The following is a 22,340-nucleotide window of genomic DNA, read 5'->3' on the forward strand; positions in this document are numbered from 1 at the left end:
AAACTAGGTTGACAGGGAAGCCATTGTGATTTGAATAAGTTATTAAAATTCTTGATTATATATTTTTTAAAGTTGCCCTGCAAAAAGTTTCTAGTTTATTATAGCACATCATTTCATTTGCTTCTGAAAAATAGTCTTTCTTGCCATGTCCATGAAGGCTTGTTTGACTTGCTCATTCCGTAGGCTGTAAATGAAGGGGTTCAGCATGGGGGCTACTGAGGTGTTTAGCACAGCCACCCCCTTGCTCAAAGACACCCTCTCCTGTGCTGAGGGTTTAATGTACATAAAAATGCAGCTGCCATAAGAGATGGAGATGACAATCATGTGGGACGAACATGTGGAAAAGGCCTTTGTCCTCTGACTAGTAGAAGGAATTCTTAAAATTGTTCTGATGATGTATGTATAGGACAGAATTATTAATGCCAAAGTGAACATTAGAGTAAACACAGCACAGGAAAACCCCATCATTTCGAGAAAGTTTGTATCTGAACAAGACAGCTGAAGCAAAGGGAAATAATCACAGGTAAAATGGTCAATAATATTAGACCTACAGTAATCAAGGTTTAAGAGCAACATGAGTGCAGGGAATATTATTAAGAATGAAACTAGCCAGGAAGAGAAGACAAGCAGTGTGCAGACTCTGTGATTCATGATGGTCATGTAATGCAGCAGTTTGCAGATGGCAATGTAGCGGTCATAGGACATGGCAGCCAGAAGGTAAAACTCCGTGACTCCCAAGAGAATGAAAAAAAATAACTGAGCAATGCAATCATTAAAAGAGATGGTTTTATCTCCTGTAATAATGGTGGCCAGGAACTTGGGTATACTGACAGTTGTGAATGATACTTCTAAGATGGAGAAATTTCTGAGGAAGAAATACATGGGGGTTTGGAGGTGGGCATCCAGCAGGGTCAGGGTGATAATGGTCAGGTTTCCAGTGATGCTGAGCATGTAGGTGATGAGCAGAAAGACAAAGATGACAATCTGAAGTTGTGGGTCATCTGACAGTCCCAGGAGAATAAACTCTATTGTTTCTGTATGGTTTCTCATTCTTCAGTTTTTTGTTTGTTTTTCTCCTTCCAGGAGACCTACAACAGAAAGCACAAGGGATACACTAGAAGAGAGGATTACCAAATATCCTAGTGTAGACCTAGAATTTGATGAAATTAGTATGTCATTTCACCTTCAGGGGAAATTTAAAGCAAATTGATAATGACATTGATCCTTAAGTTTCCTCTGTTTAATAAGTAAAACACTCTTTGATTAAGGGAAGTTTAAAACTGTAAATATCACAAATCTTGTAGGGCAAGAATTTGTTCCTACACTTTTTCTGACACCAGATACTACCTTTCAGAAACATACCCACCAGGTTTCATGAGAATTATCTTTGTGCTAATATTCCAGCGCCTACACAGTTTTCCTACTGTGTAACTTAAAAGCTTAATTATATTGAGAATCTTTAAAATGGAAAAGATATTGCAATTTTTAAATTAAAAAGAAATGACTATTTTGTCCTTGACTTCTGTGGTGGCTCAGAGGTAAACTATCTGCCTGCGATGCAGGAGAAGCAGATTTGATCCCTGGGTTGGAAAGATCCCTGAAGAAGGAAATGGCCACCCACTCCAGGATTCTTGCCTGGGAACAGACAGGGGAGCCTGGAATGCTCAGTCCACAGGGTTGCAAGAGAGTTGAATACAACTTAGGGACTAAACAACAAAACAGCAAATCAAGTTTTGTTAACATCCAGTTTTTTTCCTTTTTTAAAGATTTTTATATGTGAAGCATTTTTAAAACCTTTTTTGAATTTGTTAGAATATTTTTTTTTCTATTTAGTCTTTTCTGGCCATGATGCATGTGGGATCCTAGATTCCCCATCAGGAATCCAACCAGCACCCCATTCATTGGAAGGCAAAGTCTTAACCCCTGGACCACCAGGGAAGTCTCTCAGGTTTTTCAGCTCTTCCTACCTCACTGGAAGTCAGAAATGCTAAAGCCACTGCCACTGGCACATGCAGGTTTTAGAGGCAGAGGGTAAAATGAGATAGACAATCATGTAAGCTTAAGGTCAATATCATCTTAATCCCTGGAGACAATTTATAATATCACAGCATAACTATGTGTCATCATTATGGACTTTATTCTCATACAACCTATTTCCCTTTATATTTAAAATATTACTTACATGTTATTATTATGATGATGGTTAATAAGTAAGACAATTGTCCTTCAAGAAAGCAAATGTTAATAATATGTTTATTTGTATATATTTTGCAAATAATGAGCTTAAATTTTTCTCTTTTGGGGGTAAAATTTAAATTATATTATAGAAGACCGAGGATATGTAGGTTTTAATTCAATTCACTTACTAGGTCTGAAAGTCACTCAGTCCCTTCATGCTCCATCTATAAATACACACTGAAACGTCTATCTCATAAAGTTATTTTGACCATTAAATGAAAAAATACATGTGAAGCATTTTGAAAAATGCTTATCATTTAATAAAACCCTTATAAGGCTTTGTTCAATGGAGAAAACATTCCCTAACCACTGAGCTGAAAACATTTGGGATTGAGATGTTGTGCTATGTAAAAACTTACATCTAAGATAAGTGGTAGTGCATAAATTTAGCACCAAGAGAGTCACATAAGAACAATAACAAGCAATGAAAATAGAGTAGAACCACATGACTCTAGAGTACCCAACAGGCATTCTGGGAAAGTGAATCTTATCCTCACTCTTCCACTTTGGGTACATGATCACTTCTCCCAACACAGTGTATCTGCCTTCTCTACCCATCATTGCTTCCCTACTTTCCACAAACAATCCACTTCTCTCATCTTCAGCTAGCATTTGACCACCACATTTGAGGCATGTTAGATATTTGCCAGGACTTCAACATTGCTACCAATAGCCGCTTCATTTCTCTGCTCCTCATTAATATTAGTAACCTTTCTGAGAAAGACTGTGAAGCTTGTATTAACAAAATGTATGTATGTAACTAGCATAGGGGTAGAATATTTGAATGATTTTCAAATCACCTTCTTCCTTATTCCCGAACAGATGTAATACTCATGCTACGAGTTCTGTAGGAATTTATATTCCTCCTTTCAAAGCCACCTCACATACTACAGAATCTCCTGTGAACTTCTCTCTAGTCGGTGTAGCACAAAGTCTTACCTTCAAAGCTATGGCAACATGATCCAGTGCCTAGTATAGTGAGAGTAGATTTAAGATAAACACTTATCTATGTAAGTAGTTTTTCTGAGTTTGTTGTTGAATTTCATGCTGCCCCTAAGTGCAACTCTTTATTTTAAGCCAAATTCTAGACTATGTTTCATGTCAGTTCTATCTTGATTTATAAGATGTATTTTCCTACTTTACCTACATTTAAGGATGCATTATCTGCTTAAGTTAAATTCCCTGCATTAATGTATGGCAAAACCAATACAGTATTGTAAAGTAAAATAAAGTAAAAATAAAATAAAAAAAATACCCTGCATTGAGTATATTTATAACAAAGAACATGTAAAGAAAGCTAAATTTTTGATATATAATTTAAAAAATTGTAAAATATTATTTCAAAATTAATGTCCTTAATTTCTCTACAATTCATTCTTTTTTATTTTATTTTATTTTATTTTTAATTTTTTTTTTTTGAATCTTTCTGCCGCTTCTTGCAGCTGCTTTATTTTATATCTTTTGCACAACAATCTACAGGGCAAGTTGCCAAGCACTATGATTCAGCGACTATACAGTGTGCAGGTGCGGGGCGAGATAACCTTTACCTTAACTTATTTACTGCAGCTAAGACTTTGTTTTGAGAACTTCCTTATCAACTTAGAATCCATTTTGTCCCTGGGTCTGTTCCTTTTGAGGACTCAGAGAAACATCCTTGTGTGCAAGAAACGTTCTTTTCCCACGGGAACAAACAGAGGATTCTGGGCAGAACATCTCATTTGCAAGAATGTTCAGCCCTGGTTGACAGTCTTGTTTAAATTTATTTATTTTAATTGGAGGTTAATTACTTTACAATATTGTATTGGTTTTGCCATACATCAACATGAATCCACCACAGGTATACACGTGTTCCCCATCCTGAACCCCCCTCCTTCCTGCCTCCCCATAGCAGCCCTCTGGGTCATCTCAGTGCACCAGCCCCAAGCATCCAGTATCATGCATCGAAAGAATAGCCAATTCATTCTCTTAATGAACTCTACTCCTGCTCAGTAACATCACTCTTCCTTCATCAGGGTTTGCCTTTCATTGAAAGCACTATGCTGTCAATGTGCAAAGTGTTTTTCATAACACTGTGAACTCACAAAATACATTTTCATAAACTGACAACTTTTGGTTTCAATCTCAAGACTGAAATTTCTGCAATAACCTACAGGCATTGGAGAGTTAGGTTTCTTTTTAATTATGTTATTATTATATGATGAACTATGTGTCATTGCACTGTATTTTTAAGCCTACTTCAACCTCATTACATATTCATTTCCTCTTCAGTTTCCTCATAATTTTAACTATTTGATGAATTATAATATCAGGATTTACACTTTTTGCTGCTGACTAAACCTGTCACAGAATGTATGAAGAGCTGTGAAGAAAGATATTAACAGACACTAGAAGAATTCATATGAGCATTACTGGTGATGGACACTAACATAGCCAGGCTTCTAGGGCCAGAGAAAACAGGCTGAAGCAAACCCCAGCAAGAGACGATTTAGTATCATGAAATTGGGAGTGGTATATGAGACTTTGTATGTAAAAAAATTATGAAAATGCAATGGATTTTATTCACCTAACATCTAGTAAGCATGATGAAAAATCATCAGCATTCATTCCTTCATTCATCAGCCCTTTGAAAGAAACACATTTCAGTGTTTAACAGGGTATATAAGATTCCAAGAGATTTAAACCACCCCAATGATGTATTATCACAGAATATGAAGAATATCTCCAAGCATTTAACTCATGTTTTCAACTTTTATTTCTGAACACAAGTCCATATTTCCCCCTGGAAGAATGTGGTTTAGGTTACTAAGCTTTGTATTTCCTTCCACTCATTTAATAAAAATCAATTCTTACTTTTTTTCTGAGAATCCTTGAGACAGATTCTTTAAGCTATTCAAAATTAAAATTAGCAATATTATTTCTAATTTGTTAATAAGATGACTGCAAATCATCTTCAATATGTCATTCTGAAAATATTCCTATATCCTGCCCTTCCTAAACCCCTATAATCATGTTAATATTGACAATGAAACTGTAGATAAATTTATGCTTTCTTTGATACCCAAGTTGAAAAAGAGACTTCATATTAATGAATACATTCTTTTTAAAGGAATAAAATATATTCCTTTGAGAGACTGAGATAGGCATCTGATTGGTTCCATTTTATTTCTGGTGTGTTTTGCTGTTGATGTTTTTAAAAATGTTTTTGTACACTGGGAGGAAAAATCTCTTAGTAATGCAATGACTTTGAAGGTATAGTTGGTACAACTTTTACTGTATCTACTACTTCTCTCTTCTTCAGTTAAACTTCATTACAGGTCGTTAGAAAACTTTGACAAATCATACCAGAAGGCGATGTGCTTCATTCATCGCATCATTATTTCTTTGTACTTTGTGGGTTTAAAGGGTGTTTTAGGGTTTAGGTTAATGCAGTAAGAAAAAGGAAGTTGTTTAATTACATATTGTATGTAACATTTATTTTGGCTTCATATTATCTTGGACACTGCTCAATCATTCTGACTTTGGGCCATGACACTTGGATCCTTTAAGAATTTGTTTCATCTTGAATGAAGCACAGACTCCTCAGGAGAACCAGTCAAGTGGTTGGAAGGATTGTTTCATTAAATTTTTTTTTCACAATTATTATAGAGGACTATTTCCTTGAAGAAATCTGATTAGTTTATATTTCTTTATTTCAATAGGGATAGGCAGGTTCAATTATCAGCATACATACCAGTGTTCACAGAGACAACACAAGGGGAAAAAGAGATAATAATTCACATTTAATAAGAAGCCCAGAAATTGTAACATTTATATCTTTGGAGGTTTGTGGTGAATATCAATTCATAACCTCACACTTTCAGTTCATTTGTTAATGATCTATAATTTAAACAATGAAGGGAAAGTAAATCAACAAAAATTATTATTAGTAGTATGTTAAAATTGTTAACATGCTATAAATTCCTTTGTTACAGCATTCTAGGGTAAATTATTATCACACAAAATATATGGGCATTGAGGTAAGAAAAACATGAATTTAAAATATTGCAAAGTAATTAACCTCCAATTAAAATAAATAAATTTATATTTAAAAAAATAAAAATACAAATGGGCCATTTATGGATGTATGACTCTGGATGAGCTATTTAATTTTTTAAGCTTCAGTTTTCTGTATTTAAAATGGAGTTGAAACTTCAAAAGTATTTCTTAGAAATAATTGCAATAACATAAAGGAAATTATTCGAAAATCATGTGGCACTTAATATATGTTAAGAAGACTAATTTTCTTTATTTTTACTTACTTTAATTTTCTTTTGATTGTAATTAATTCTCAACTCTGGGGAGGATAATCATAGCAATTGTGTTTTAGAAAAGGTATTACTTATTTCAATGAAATAATAACTTTTGTATTTTCATTTCATTTAACTCTTATAACATACCTATGAACTTTTAATTTTTATTCCCAAATAAATAACTCGGCTAAGTTAGGTTCTGTACCTTATATGTTTTATATAGCTAGCAAAGAATATACCAAAAATTAAAGTCTATTCTCTTAAACAAATTACTGCAAAGCCTATATTCAGTTAGAAACAAACAACAGAAATAATAATTACCTGCCTTTATTTAATAGTGAGGGCTTTTCTGGTGGCTCAGTGGTAAAGTATCTGCCTGCCAATTCAGGAGACACTGGTTCGATCCCTGGGTTGGGAAGAATCCCTGGAGAAGGAAATGGAAACCCACCCCAGTATTCTTGCTTGGGAATTCTACGGACAGAGTGGGCTATATAGTCCTTAGGGTCACAAAGATTTGGACATAACTGAGTGACTAACAATACCACTTCCACAGCACAGTGAATCAGTTATGCATATGCATACATCCACTCTTTTTTAGATTCTTTTTCCATACAGGTATTACAGAGGATTGAGTACAGTTGCCTGCGCTGTATAGCAAGCTCTTATCCTATTTAATTTATTGAGTTGATAGGTAATAAATGACTGATAAAATTTGAGAGACTTCCACTGCTATCTATTTGCCAAACTTACCTCTGATTTTTGTACAAGTTCGCTAACATTCGAGTGGCTGCAATATAAACATGTTAGCAGCTACCATGGTTGTAATCCATTTCTGCAAAAAACGTTTCTTCTCATTGCACAAATTTGCTTCCTATTGTCAATGTTTTTGTCTTAAATTCCTCTCTTATTCAGAAAGGATATGTTTATTTGACAATAGAGAATGCGAAAAAGTAAATATATGCAAGATAAAAAATATCAGGTGTTTAAAAACCCTCTGGAATGGTTTCTGCATAGATTTTAAGTAGCACAAGCTACTTAATGTTTTATCTATTCTCTCTCATACAGGCTCAAGGGAACTAATTCAGCAAATCAAAATTGCCAGAACAGAAATGTGCAAAAAACACAAAGGAATATAAAACATAAAACACATTAGTAATGGAATTAGAAAAGAAAGCCTGAGAACAGTATCCAATGAGACCAAAACAAACAAACAAACAAACAAAAAGCCCAACACTAAGTGTGAAGCCTTTTCCCTTGACATCATTTTTAGACAGATATCAGGAACCAATTATCTTAATTCCTAGTACAGATTTCTACGCAATATTCCGTGTCATTTTTTTTAAACTGGTAGTCTACCACATTTAACTAACTACATTCATTAACTCCATTATTTTTAATCTGTCTTCCAGTGAAAAATTTTGTTACCATTATACTGCTATACATTAAAAGTATAATAGTTTATACTTTTTTCCTACTCCTTCTGTTGCTCAGCACAACAGAAATTGAAGAGGTATCTTGTTTTGATTAATCCATTAATCTGTATGCTAAGCATAACTTTAGGAGTTAGTACCTTGGTAAATAGACTGTAATTATATTAATATAAATATGCACAAGTGAAATGATGGGGGTGAAAGGCAACAGAATCATTCAGGTCCTTAATAAACACTGTGAGAAATTTGCAGGTCCTTACAGAGTTTCAAATAAGTATACAGTCAAACATATAAACATTTTTTGTTTGCTTTTTGAAATTGAGCTCTCATATTGGTTATATTGGAGAAGGCAAGGGCAACTCACTCCAGTATTCTTGCCTGGGAAACCTCATCGATAATAGAGCCTGGGGGGCTATGGTCTATGGGGTCACAAAGAGTCAGACATGTCTAAACAGCTGCAGCAGCATTGACTAATTAGGCAAATTACTCAGACAAATCACTCAAATTTTCTGAGCATCTATTTACACATTTGTGTATGATGAGATAATCATGCTTAATTTGTCATACAGCCTTTCAGATGGTTCAGTGGTAAAGAAATCGCCTGCCAGTGAGGAGATGCAGGAGACTCGAGCTCTATCCCTGGGTCAGGAAGGTCCCCTGGAGGAGGAAATGGCAACCCACTCCTGTATTCTTGCCTGGGAAATCCCAGGGACAGAGGAGCCTGGTGGGCTACAGCCCATGGGTTGAAAAGAGTTGGACACTGAGAATACGTGCAATTTGCCATATATCTGTAAGATTACATAAGATATGAAACAGAACATACTTAATTCAGCATAAAATAAACCAATAAACGCTCTCTGTAGAAGAAATATTATTCAAGAAATTCCTGTTAAATTTTCAGGTGGCATTAGAGTCATGGTAGCTGACTATTCCTTTTTATGTATTTATAAAAATAATGTAGATACATAAGGAGAGTATATGAAATAAACAAAACACGTGCCTTCAACATAACTAAGAATTATGAGATATTATGAACTTTAGGAAAATAAATATCCAAGTCCATCAGATGAGTGGAAAGAACTGGACAGATACTGCAGATAATGTGCAAAAAATATAGTTGTTGATTATTTATTTCATATTCTACAACTTTAAGAAATTGCTATATTAGTACCAAAAGATAATATTTAAGAGTAAGCTTATTAAAAGATTAAAATGTTTACTCCTTTAGAAATTACCATATTAAATATTTTCTTCAATATGAGATTATTTATTATTTAGAATAATTGATAAAATAATTTATGTTCTAAAGCTACTGGTTTTCTATTTGGAATTGTAAGTCAGTGATTATATGGAAGCTATAGATAGTTTGAAAGGAAGACACAGCGTAGTCAATTTCACTAAAAAAGAAGTTTGAGCTAATGAGCTCAGCAGTGCAGATGATATCTGTGAGATGGAGCTAGGTGGACACTGTGGAAGTTAAATTGCATTCATTCATGTTAATACACACTTTCATTCATTTCTAGAAAATATCACTTTATGAACCAAATTTTTCAAAGCTTGTTTTACTTGGTTGTTCCTCAAGGTATAAATAAAAGGATTTAACATGGGGGCAATTGAAGTGTTGAGAATAGCTACTCTTTTGGTCAATGAAGCTCTTTCTTTTGCTGAAGGCTTGACGTACATGAATATACAGCTTCCGTAAGAAATGGAAATGACAATCATGTGAGAGGAACATGTGGAGAAAGCCTTTTTCCTCTGAGTAGCCGATGGTATTCGCAAAATGGTGCTAATAATGCACATGTAGGAGAGAATCACTAATGCCAATGTGAAGAGCAGAGTCACAAAAGCAAAGTAAAAGCCAATCATCTCTAAAAGCCACGTATCTGAGCATGAGAGTTGCAAAATGGGGAAATAATCACAGGAGAAGTGATATGCTGGAAGCACAGAAATCTAGCTGAAGGATAAGCATGAGTGGTGGGAAAATGGTAAGAAACGCCCCTAGCCATGAACTAAAGACCAGCAAAGTGCAGATTTTCTTGTTCATGATGGTGGTGTAGTGGAGAGGCTTGCAGATGGCAACATACCGATCATAAGACATGGCAGTGAGAAGGAAAAACTCAGACACACCCATGAAGATGAAGAAAAATAACTGAGCCAAGCAATTGTTATAGGAAATAGTCTTGACTTTAGTAATGATTGCCCCCAAAAACCTGGGGATAGAGACACTGGTGAATGTAATCTCTAAGAAGGAGAAATTCCGGAGGAAATAATACATCGGCGTCTTTAGATGACAGTCTGTTAAAGTGAGGATGATGATGGTTAAGTTTCCAGCAACACTAAAGATAAAAATGACAACCTGAAGCTCTGGGTTTTCTGATATGCCCAAGAGGATGAATTCTGTAAGCATTGCGTGGTTTCTCATACTGATTTTGTTGTCTTTAAGCCAAATCTGTTGGTATAAAATAAAATGAAGAATAAGTGAATAGTAAAGGAATTGAAGATTTAGATACTGGAATTATTAGTTCTCATTAAAGGAAGCACTGGACCTTGTTTCCTGTAAGAATTTTTGCAATATCCACTCACTTCTACTAAAGCAAAATACTTTATACATTGTCTATTAAAGAGAAAAAATGTATTTACAGGTCTATGTTAAAAGTCCTCATATTAGATATTTGACATAAAACCTCTATGTAGGACTAAATTTTCTATGTGAGCAAATATCTTTTAATTACATTTTCTACAGCCATATTTACTAGCCAAATCTGTAGTTTAGATATTAAGACGTTAGTTTCTAGTTTCCAGGATGCTGTGCTTATAGGATTGAAATATCTAATTTTGAGTTATGGTTCTGATACCATGTGCAAACTGTATTGGCTTAGGAGGTTTCAGTGGCAACTGATGACCCAATGACAATTCCTGAGCTTAATAATAGCTACGATTTTTTCTTTCTTAGTATATATTTCTTCAATATGCCAAAAATAAATAAATGTGTTTACAATCACATATACATGGAACTAGAATTGCCTTGCTTATAGATAAGAACAAAGTTCTAAATGAAAAGAAAGAAATAAGACATTAAAGATATTGACTAATGCCACATAGAGCTATATGAATATTGCATTTCTATGACATACTGATCCTTGTATGACAAAACCAATACAATATTGTAAAGTAATTAACTTCCAATTAAATAAATTTATATTAAAAAATAAATAAATAAAAATGAATTTACAGTCTTCTCATTTTTTAAATTTTGCTGCATTTACTCTTTTTACCCTTATGTGTCTGAGGACAGGACAGAACACAAGAGGGAGCCTTCTGATGCCAAAATATCCCATTAACTTCTTTCTAGGAGGCTAAGTCATTAGAATAAATAAAATTCTGTTTAAGATTTACTGTTTAGTAACCAAAATTGTTCAAAAGTAATCTATAAAATTTTTATTCATCTTGATCGCTCTTCATTCTTAGCAACCAGAATTGTGTCTCTGTGTAAGCTCTTATGAATATTTATTTTCTTTATATAGCTTGAACTAGAACAGTCAACAGGTGGTAAGTATCAAAGCTCGTATAGTGCCTTCATTTGCTCTTTAAGTCCTTCCTAACAATCAGCATTTTCTTCCTTTAAGAATAAACACATTTTGTTATACATATTAGCAAAATTGGCAGATCAAAAGGCAGAAACTATTGCTGTGTTTTGAACAATGGTTGAAATATTAAAGTACAAAACAAGTAATAGTAAATGTGTTAAAGCAATTTATTCTGACAAAATAAACTTTTGGATGGAAAAAAGGTGAAATACACATTTAAAAACTGGGCACATTCATAGTTTCTGATACATCTAATGATTCCAGTCAGAAATATAATCCCATATTTTCTTTATTTACTTAAAATGTGAGATGTAATGCATTTGTATTATACTTTAGGAGATTTTTTGGTCTTTATCTCATCCTTGTCTCCATTATATAAAAGTATCTTACATAGAGAAAACACAGGCTTGATTTCATGGATATTTTCTACAAACTCTACTACAAAAATTTGTTTTTTCATTTCTTTCATCTTGCCATATAAAGGTAAATAAACATTGTCCTGACTGAAACTTTAAGAAATTACTCTTGTAATCCTGAGAGTTCTTGAAGGAAAAGTTGAAGAAACACTGCTTAATGACTGGAAGGTAAAACATATCCAAGCTCCCTAGATAAGATGAAGATTGACTATTACCAAAAGAGTAAACGATTTTACCTTCTTTGGTCACTGCTTAAATCTCTGAAACCAGAGGGATGATAGAAAGGGTGTAAGAAGAGATAATTCAAGAGATGTAGTGATGTCATGACATACACTTTTCCAGAAGCTAATGAATAGAACAGGATAAAAGGGAAAGTGTGCCAACCAGTTGGTTTTCCTTTGGTTGAACTTAAATTTCTCTAATAAGCACATGGCACTCAGTCCACGCTAGGGAGGTAATTTATCCTCAGTCCCTTTGGGGCGGATTGAATACAGGGCTGAGCTACACCACAGTGGACCCTTCACTAAGGGTAGTACCTATGTTTCACTCATTTTCACATCTCCACCAGCACAAAGTAGAATGAATGAATAAAGAAAGCATTGTAATATCCTTAAAAATACGAAGAGTACTTGAAACTTTACTATTTTTTCATTCTAATAGTTACATATGCTTAATGTTATGAGAATCAAGTATGAGAGAACCAGTATCAAATCAGCACATTGTGACTTATGGGATGACCCTTATGTTTCCAAATGAATTTTTGTTTGCCCTCAAAGCTTAAAATTATATAGTATTACATTTTTGTACGGTGGTCTGCTACATATTTTTCTTTATATTCAGCTCTAAACATAGCCACATTCATACTCTCAGAGATACATTTTTTTCTTCTTACATTTATGCAACTTTATTACAGAAAATATTTGGCAATTTTCTTTTATTTTCAGTTAATAATATGTAATGGATATTATTCATTATCAAATTATCTAGATAGAACTCATTATAATGATTGCATAGAATACCAGAGGAAATGTACATAATTTGGTAATTTCATTGTTGATTGAGATTTAGGGAATTAGTCTGCTACCAATTTCACATCATTGGTTACAATGTTGTCTATTTTTATGCTTTTTTTTTTTGCATACATAGAAGTATTGATGTAACATATATACTAAACTTTGATAGATACTTCAAAATTTCTCTCCTGCAGACAAGAATGAACTCTTTTAGTGCATGATAATCAGTACTGGATTCATTCACAAATTTTATAGAAGGATGAAAATGATGCCACAATTAATTTAATAAAAATATCATAAAGACCGCATCATGGTGCCTAGGTGACTAGGTTTTGAGGTTAAAGAGAGCCAAGCTCTCTGTAACTTTCCAACTTGATTTAACCTTTCTGAGATTGCTCTGCCCATAAAATGAGAATCCTAAAAGTCCTCATTCATAGTATACTGTAAAGATTAAAGTGATAATGTATAAATTAGCAGAATAGTCCCAACTCTGGGATCGAACCCAGGTCTCTCCCATTGCAGGGAGATTCTTTACCAGCTGAGCCATCAGGGAAGCCCAAGAATACTGGAGTGGTAGCCTCCAGTGGTATTCAATGGATAAGATAGGGTAGCCTATCTATTATCCAGCAGAGCTTTCCGACCCAAGAATCAAACCGGGTTCTTCTGCATTGCAGGTGGATTCTTTACCAACTGAGCTGCCAGGAAAGCTCTAGTAGTGTATAAAAGTCAATCTTACTTTAAATTTCATATTCTGCAATTAATAGGTCAAACATTTTTATTTCTATTTCTCATCCATTAATGGTCTGTTTTATTTTTTATTATTTTTTTAATTTTTATTTTTACTTTATTTTACTTTACAATACTGTATTGGTTTTGCCATACATTGACATGAATCCGCCACGGGTGTACATGTGATCCCAAAAATGAACCCCCCTCCCACCTCCCTCCCGACAACATCCCTCCAGGTCATCCCCATGCACCAGCCCCAAGCATGCTGTATCCTGCATCGGACAGAGACTGGTGATTCAATTCCTACATGATAGTATACATGTTTCAATGCCATTCTTCCAAATCATCCCACCCTCTCCCTCTCCCTCTGAGTCCAAAAGTCCGCTATACACATCTGTGTCTTTTTTGCTGTCTTGCATACAGGGTCATCATTGCCATCTTTCTAAATTCCATATATATATGTTAGTATACTGTTTTGGTGTTTTTCTTTCTGGCTTACTTCACTCTGTATAATCGGCTCCAGTTTCATCCATCTCAACAGAACTGATTCAAATGTATTCTTTTGAATGGCTGAGTAATACTCCATTGTGTATATGTACCACAGCTTTCTTATCCACTCATCTGCTGATGGACATCTAGGTTGTTTCCATGTCCTGGCTATTATAAACAGTGCTGCGATGAACATTGGGGTACATGTGTCTCTTTCAATTCTGGTTTCCTCGGTGTGTATGCCCAGCAGTGGGATTGCTGGGTCATATGGCAGTTCTATTTGCAATTTTTAAAGGAATCTCCACACTGTTTCATTGCAATGAAAAGAATAAAATACTTAAGAATATGTCTACCTAAAGAAACTAAAGACCTATATATAGAAAACTATAAAACACTGATGAAAGAAATCAAAGAGGACACTAATAGATGGAGAAATATTCCATGTTCATGGATCAGAAGAATCAATATAGTAGTGAAAATGAGTATACTACCCAAAGCAATTTACAAATTCAATGCAATCCCTATCAAGCTACCAGCCACATTTTTCACAGAACTAGAACACATAATTTCAAGATTTGTATGGAAATACAAAAAACCTCGAATAGCCAAAGCAATCTTGAGAAAGAAGTATGGAACTGGAGGAGTCAACTTGCCTGACTTCAGGTTCTACCACAAAGCCACAGTCATCAAGACAGTATGGTACTGGCACAAAGACAGAAATATAGATCAATGGAACAAAATAGAAAGCCCAGAGATAAATCCAAAGACATATGGACAGCTTATCTTTGACAAAGGAGGCAAGAATATACAATGGAGTAAAGACAATCTCTTTAACAAGTGGTGCTGGGAAAACTGGTCAACCACTTGTAAAATAATGAAACTAGATCACTTTCTAACACCACACACGAAAATAAACTCAAAATGGATTAAAGATCTAAATGTAAGACCTGAAACTATAAAACTCCTAGAGGAGAACATAGCCAAAACACTCTCCGACATAAATCACAGCAGGATCCTCTATCATCCACCTCCCAGAATTCTGGAAATAAAAGCAAAAATAAACAAATGGGATCTAATTAAAATTAAAAGCTTCTGCACAACAAAGGAAAATATAAGCAAGGTGAAAAGACAACCTTCTGAATGGGAGAAAATAATAGCAAATGAAACAACTGACAAACAACTAATCTCAAAAATATACAAGCAACTTATGCAACTCAGTTCCAGAAAAATAAATGACCCAATCAAAAAATGGGCCAAAGAACTAAATAGACATTTCTTCAAAGAAGACATACGGATGGCTAACAAACACATGAGAAGATGCTCAACGTCACTTATTATTAGAGAAATACAAATCAAAACCACAATGAGGTACCACTTCACACCAGTCAGAATGTCTGCTATCCAAAAATCTGCAAGCAATAAATGCTAGAGAGGGTGTGGAGAAAAGGGAACCCTCCTACACTGTTGGTGGGAATGCAAACTAATGGTCTGTTTAAACTTGTGTTCACTTTTCCTTGGCTTTGTTGTCTTTTTATTTATTAGTAGAATATATCTGTTATGAATAGTAACCCGCAGTCATATCTGTGGCAGGATGTTTTCAGAGACGAGCTTTCCTTTTTAACTTTTAATAGAGTGGTTCAACTATGAAAGTTGTACAGTCTGTCATGAATTCTTGGTGACCTATTCTTCTCAGTACATCCTTCCATGTATTTCAAAATTCTATAAATATCCGCTTATATTCACTTCTATGACTTTGCTTTCTACATTTTTGTCTTTGGTCCATCCAGAATTTATTATTGTATCAGATATGGATTTTTTTTGTTTGCTTTTTAAATGCATAACTAATTGCCCTGACATCAATGAGCTAGAGACAATATGAGAGTTTGGACAGTGAGTTGCTAAGAGCATAAATGTCCTGTTATTCCGTTAACAGATTCTGTCTAGCTCATTGTTCTCATTAACAAGATTTGTATGTCATTTTTAAGCTGAGAAAATAACTGACTCAACTGAAATATTGCCTTGCCTATGAGAAATCATAATTCTCATATTCCAAAAAAAGGAGTTTTCTTTGACTTCAATGTAAAGAGTCTAATTTTTAAAAAGTCCTGTAAGATTGAATCCCCTCCTTCCATTCAGACCTGCTGCCTTACATCCACCTTCACTTTTTCATTGGAGCATACTTGTGTTTTTTGTTTATTTGTTTCAACAGTCTGATGATCTGCCTCTTGGAAGTGGTTTATTTGGAACTTCAATTGTCTTCTAGCCATCCGATAAATCTACTTTATTCTTTATGGCAGTATTCCCTGAATCTTTGATTTTCCCAAACTCTTACATGTTTCCTTTATGCCTTGCACTTCATCTTTGCAGTAGTGATTATATTTTAATTGATAACATGGTCTCATTCTCACTAGACTGTAAGTTTCATGGAATAAGTGATAAGTCACATGTGCGGATATTTAAATAAAAATATGAATTAGTTGCAGTGAGACGACCCAGAGGGATGGTACGGGGAGGGAGGAGGGAGGGGGAGTTCAGGATGGGGAACACGTGTATACCTGTGGTGGATTCATGTTGATGTATGGCAAAACCAATACAATATTGTAAAGTAATTAACCTCCAATTAAAATAAATAAATTTATAATTAAAAAAACTACAAACTCAAATCCCCAGTTACATTAATTTCATTTCAAGTACTCCAAAGCCAAATGTGGCTAATGGCTAATATATTGAATAGCACAGATTACAGAGCATTCCCATTAATGCAGATAGTTTTATTGGACACTTATTTCTCTTTCCGTTACTCTTGAAATATTGCTTAAGTGCATGGCATCTTTCTGGAACCAAGGGCCTGTGTGACCTCTGCTCTGACCTTATCAAATTTCTCATCATTTCTTATAATTCCTAGGCATTCTCTCTCTCTCTCTCAGACACACACAGACATACACACATACATGCACATATTTTTCTTAAGGTTTTATCTAAATGTCATATATTCCTTGAAATCTTCCCTGGTTTGCAAAGCCAGGATTAGGTGCCCTCTGTTCTTTGCTCTCTTAAAACTTTGCACACTTATCTTACTCTATTGCAATTACTCATACATATATCTTTTTGCATTATAATGATACGTAATGTGGAGAAAATGGCCTTTGTTTAATTCATCTTTATACATCTTAAGCCAAGAAAAGAAATGCACCAAACTTGATTTTTATATATATAAAATGTTAATACATATAAAAGTTTGGGTTATCCATGTATATATTTATATATATAATATATATATCACTGTATATATAATATATATTACAGTATATACATTACTGTATTTTAACTACTAATCAAATTAGTAGTTATATATATATTTACTGTATTTTGACTACTAATCAGTTTGTTAAGAACTCTTTCATCAGTGTTTAAGACAGATATAGAGCTGTAATTTCCTCTACAAGAAGGAATATATATATATATATAACTGTATATATTATATATATGATAGATATTATTGTATTATATATAATTACAGTATAATTATATATATTATTGTATTTTAACTAGCAATCAAATTTTGTTAAGAAATCTTTCATCAATGTTTAAGACAGATAATGAGCTGTAATTTCCTCTCCTTACAATTTATTTTTCTGGTTTCAGATTAGGATAATGCTAATAAAAAGGTGGTAAATTTTTTTATTTGGGGAAGATTTTTAACACCACCTTCACACACTTGAATAGATGTAGGGCTAGTCATGCCTTCCTCAGTGAGTTTCTTAAGTTTGTGTCTTTCAAGAATAGGTTCATTTCATTTATCATATTTATGATCATAATATTATTTGTAATTTTTCCTTATTTCCTTTTAATATCTGTGGGATCATGAATATACCTTTTACTTCATTATTGATATTAGTAGTTTGTGTATTTTCTTTTTCCTTGGTTAGCCTTGCTAGATATTATTTGCTTGAATTAATTTTTCAAAAAAGTAACTTCTGTTGCTTGTGCTATACTGTCATATCTAAAAAAATATCATTGCCAAGAATAATGTCAAGGAACTTTCTCCTATGTTGTCTCAGGGTTTCATAGTTCCAGGTCTTACATTTAGGCTTTCAATCAATTTTGAGTTAATTTTTTGTTGAGTATTGTAAGATATGGGTCCACTTTCACTCTTAAATATTCAGTTTTCATAATTAACGTTTATTGAGAGTACATGTGTACACGTTGAGTATCCTTGACTTCCTTGTAAAATATTATTTGACCACTGAGGCACTGGTTTATTTTGAAGCACTCAATTCCATTACATTAATTTATGTGCATGTTTTTATACCTGTAGCATACTGCTTTGATTCCTATAGCTTTGTAAAATAGTTTGACATTCAGAAATGTAATGTCTCCAGCTTTGTTTATTCTCAGGATTGTTGTGGATATTCAGGGTCTTTTGTATGTCAATATGAATTCTATTTCTGAAAAAGATACCATTAGAATCTTAATAGAGATTTTATTTAATCTATACATGGCTTCAGGTAGTATGGACACATAAAATATTAATTTTTAGAATCCATGAAGAGTATACTTTTCCATGTATTTGTGGCTTCTTCAATTTTTTTTACAATGTCATATCATTTTAGGTCTATAGATCTTTCACCTTCTTGGTTAAATTTATTCTTAAGTATTTTATTGTTTCTGTGCTGTGATAAGTGGAATTTAAATGTTACCTCTTTTTCAGATAGTATGTTGTTGTCATATACAAGCACAACTGATTTTTGTATGTATATTTTTTATCCTGCAATTTTGCTGAATTTGTTGATTAACTCAACAGTTTTCTTGGGTTTTCTATATATAATACCATATCATCTGCAAACAGAAACATTTTTAATTCTCCTTTGATTTTGATGCCTTTTATTTCTTTTTCTTTCTTGATTGTTCTTGCCAGGACTACCAGTGCTGTGGTGAATAGGAGTGGTGAAAAAGAACACCATTGTCTTGTTGCTAATCTTCAAGGAAAAGCTTTCAAACCTCCTCACTGTGTATGATATTATGTAATTGTCATAAATGGCCTTTTATGTTGAGGTACATTCTTTTTTTTTTTTTGAGGTATGTTCTTTCTGTATTTAGTTTGTTGAGATTTTGTTTTGTTGAGTTTTTTCTTCATCTACTGGATGAAGATGTAATTAACATATACAACATTATTTGAATTTAAGGTGGTGGTGTTGTTGTTCAGTCACTCAGTCATGTCTGACTTTTTGCAACCCCATGGACTGCAGCATGCCAGGCTTCCGTGTCCTTCACCAACATCCAGAGTTTGCTCAAACTCATGTCCATTGAGCTGGTGATGCCATCCAACCATCTCATCTTCTGTTGTCCCCTTCTCCTCCTACCTTCAATCTTTCCCAGCATCAGGGTCTTTTCTAATGAGTTGATTCTTCACATGAGGTGGCCAAAGTATATAAGTTTCAGCTCATCGGTCCTTCCAAGGAATATTCAAGACTGATTTCCTTTAGGATTGACTGGTTTGATCTCCCTGCAGCCTAAGGGACTCTCAAGAGTCTTCTCCAATACCACAGTTCATAAGCATCAGTTCTTCAGTGTTCAGCCTTCTTTATGGTCCAATTTGACTTACATACATGAAAAGATTACCACAATAAGTTTAATGAAAATCCATCATTTCATATCAATTCTAGATTGAAGAAAAAATTATTTTTTCTTTATGATAAGAATTCTTAGGATTTACTATCTAAATAACATTAATATGAAATATAGAGCAGTGCTAAATATAGCAATCATGCTATACATTGCACCATTAGTAATTATTTAGACTTATAACTGGAAGTCTGTACTTTTGACCTCCTTGGTCATCATACAAAGATAATGCATTATTACTGCTTATATTCCAACCATGTACATTTCATCTTCATGACTCATTTATTCTGTAGTGGAATGGTGTACCTCTTCACCTGTTTCAACCATCCCTTAACCCCATTCCATCTTTTTTCTCTTAATCTATGACACTTATTTCTGTTGTGTTATATTTGTTCATTTGTAGTTTTTTTTTTATGTCACATGTAATTCAAATCATGTGGTACTTATTTTTCTTTGTCACATATATTTCACATATAACACTCTCTATGTCCATTCACGTTATCCCAAATGGCAAGATGTCATTCTTTTTTATGGATGAGTAATATTGTGTTTTCACAGAAGGCACTGGCAACCCACTCCAGTACTCTTTCCTGGAAACTTCCATGGATGGAGGAGCCTGGTGGGCTGCAGTCCATGGGGTCGCCAAGAGTCGGACATGACTGAGCGACTTCCTTTTTACTTTAAACTTCCATGCATTGGAGAAGGTAATGGCAACCCACTCCAGTGTTCTTGCCTGGAGAATCCCAGGGATGGAGGAGCCTGATGGGCTGCCGTCTATGGGGTCGCACAGGATTGGACACGACTGAAGTGACTTAGCAATATTGTGTTTATATTTTAATCTATTCACCTATTGATAGGAATTTGGATTGCCTCCATATTTTGACTATCATGAGTAATGTTGCAATGAAAATAAGGGCACATGCATCTTTTCAAAATAGTGTTTTGTTTTCTTTAGGAAAAAATATAAGAAGTAAAACTGCTGGATCCTATGCAAGGTTTATTTTTAATCCTTATAAAAAGCCCCAAAATGTTTTCCATAGTGGCTGCACCAATTTACATTCCCAGCAACAGTGCAAAGAATTCCCTTTTCTCCATATCCTCACCAACACCTATTTTTGTTATCTTGTTAACGATCTTAACAGGTGCAGATGATACCTACTTGTAGTTATGATTTGCATTTCCCTCATGATTAGTGATACAGAGCACATTTTCACATAGTATTGACCTTCTTCCTTGCAAAATGTCTACTCAGGTCCTATGTCCACTATTAATTGTTTGTTTCTTTTCATGTTGAGATGTAGGAGTCTTGTATACTTTTGAATACTAATCTTTTATGAGACTATTGTTTGCAAACAGCTTTTTCCATTCAGTAGGCAGTTTCTTCTTTTTGTTGATAGTTTCCTTCACTGTTCAAAACGTTTTAGTTTGATGTGATCCCATTTGTTTATTTTTGTTTTTGTTGTCCTTGCCTGAGAAGATATATCCTAAAAGTTATTCCTAAGATCTATGTCAAAGACTGTACTGCCTAAGTTTTCTTCTACTAGTTTTAGGGTTTGGGGTCTTACATTCAAGTCCTCAGTTCATTTTGACTTTATTTTTGCAAAAAGTGTGGTAAAGTAGTCCAGTGTGATTGATTTTCGTGTGGCCATCCAGTTTTCCCAACATCCATTCATTGCAGAAGCTGTCTTTTCCCCATTTTATAATCTTGCCTCTTTTGTAAATTAAATGACCATGTAAACACGGGTTTATTTCTGTGCTCTCCATCTGTTTCCTTGATTTTCTGTCTGTATCCTATGGTGCCAGACTGTACACTGGGGTAAATGAAGGAAAGAGGTATAATCTATAACTTCAATTATTTTATAGATTACTTAGTATAGTAGCACTATAAATAAATATTTAGAATTTAAGTTTTATATATAGATGTATACATTCCTTAGCCCCAGGGGAAGGATTTATCCTCTACCTGAGGGTGTTGTACCAGCTGACAATAGGAAAAACTACCAGAGTGATTACATAGAAACTTTTATTCCGGGTAAAATAATCACTCTTGAATACTATTTTCAGCAAAAAGCCTACAACTTAGTGTTTTCATATATACAGTATTTTGTAAGGAATGATGTCATCACAGAGAAGAAATTGAGAGGACTCTTGCCTGGAAAATCCCATGGGTGGAGGAGCCTGGTAGGCTACAGTCCATGGGGTGGCTAAGAGTCAGACACGACTGAGCGACTTCACTTTCACTTTTCACTTTCATGCATTGGAAAAGGAAATAGCAACCCACTCCAGTGTTCTTGCCTGGAGAAGGGGAAGCCTGATGGGCTGGCGTCTGTGGGGTTGCACAGAGTCAGACATGACTGAAGCGACTTAGCAGCAGTAGCATATAAAAGTTATTCTCAAACTTCTGTTAAATTTTTTCACAGTAACCACTCACAATGTGTCAAGAAGGTTGTGGACTGCATTTGTGTTATATAGTTTCTTCATTATGTGTGCCCTGAAGTATTCTTTATTGCTGTTGTTATTTAGT

At 34.2% G+C, this 22,340-nt stretch overlaps 1 protein-coding gene and 1 pseudogene across 1 annotated transcript; both read right to left on the reverse strand.

The window, feature by feature from the left end:
- Positions 1-108: 108 nt before the first annotated feature.
- LOC138438281 (olfactory receptor 6C1) lies at positions 109-1,050 on the reverse strand. The gene has a single exon (XM_069586454.1). It carries the CDS (start codon positions 1,048-1,050, stop codon positions 109-111), a length of 942 nt encoding a protein of 313 aa, XP_069442555.1.
- Positions 1,051-9,466: 8,416 nt separating this feature from the next.
- LOC138438282 (olfactory receptor 6C3-like) lies at positions 9,467-10,379 on the reverse strand (annotated as a pseudogene).
- Between the last annotated feature and the right edge of the window lie 11,961 nt (positions 10,380-22,340).

Source organism: Ovis canadensis, chromosome 3 (genome assembly GCF_042477335.2).
Source record: "Ovis canadensis isolate MfBH-ARS-UI-01 breed Bighorn chromosome 3, ARS-UI_OviCan_v2, whole genome shotgun sequence".
NCBI classification, from domain to species: domain Eukaryota; kingdom Metazoa; phylum Chordata; class Mammalia; order Artiodactyla; family Bovidae; genus Ovis; species Ovis canadensis.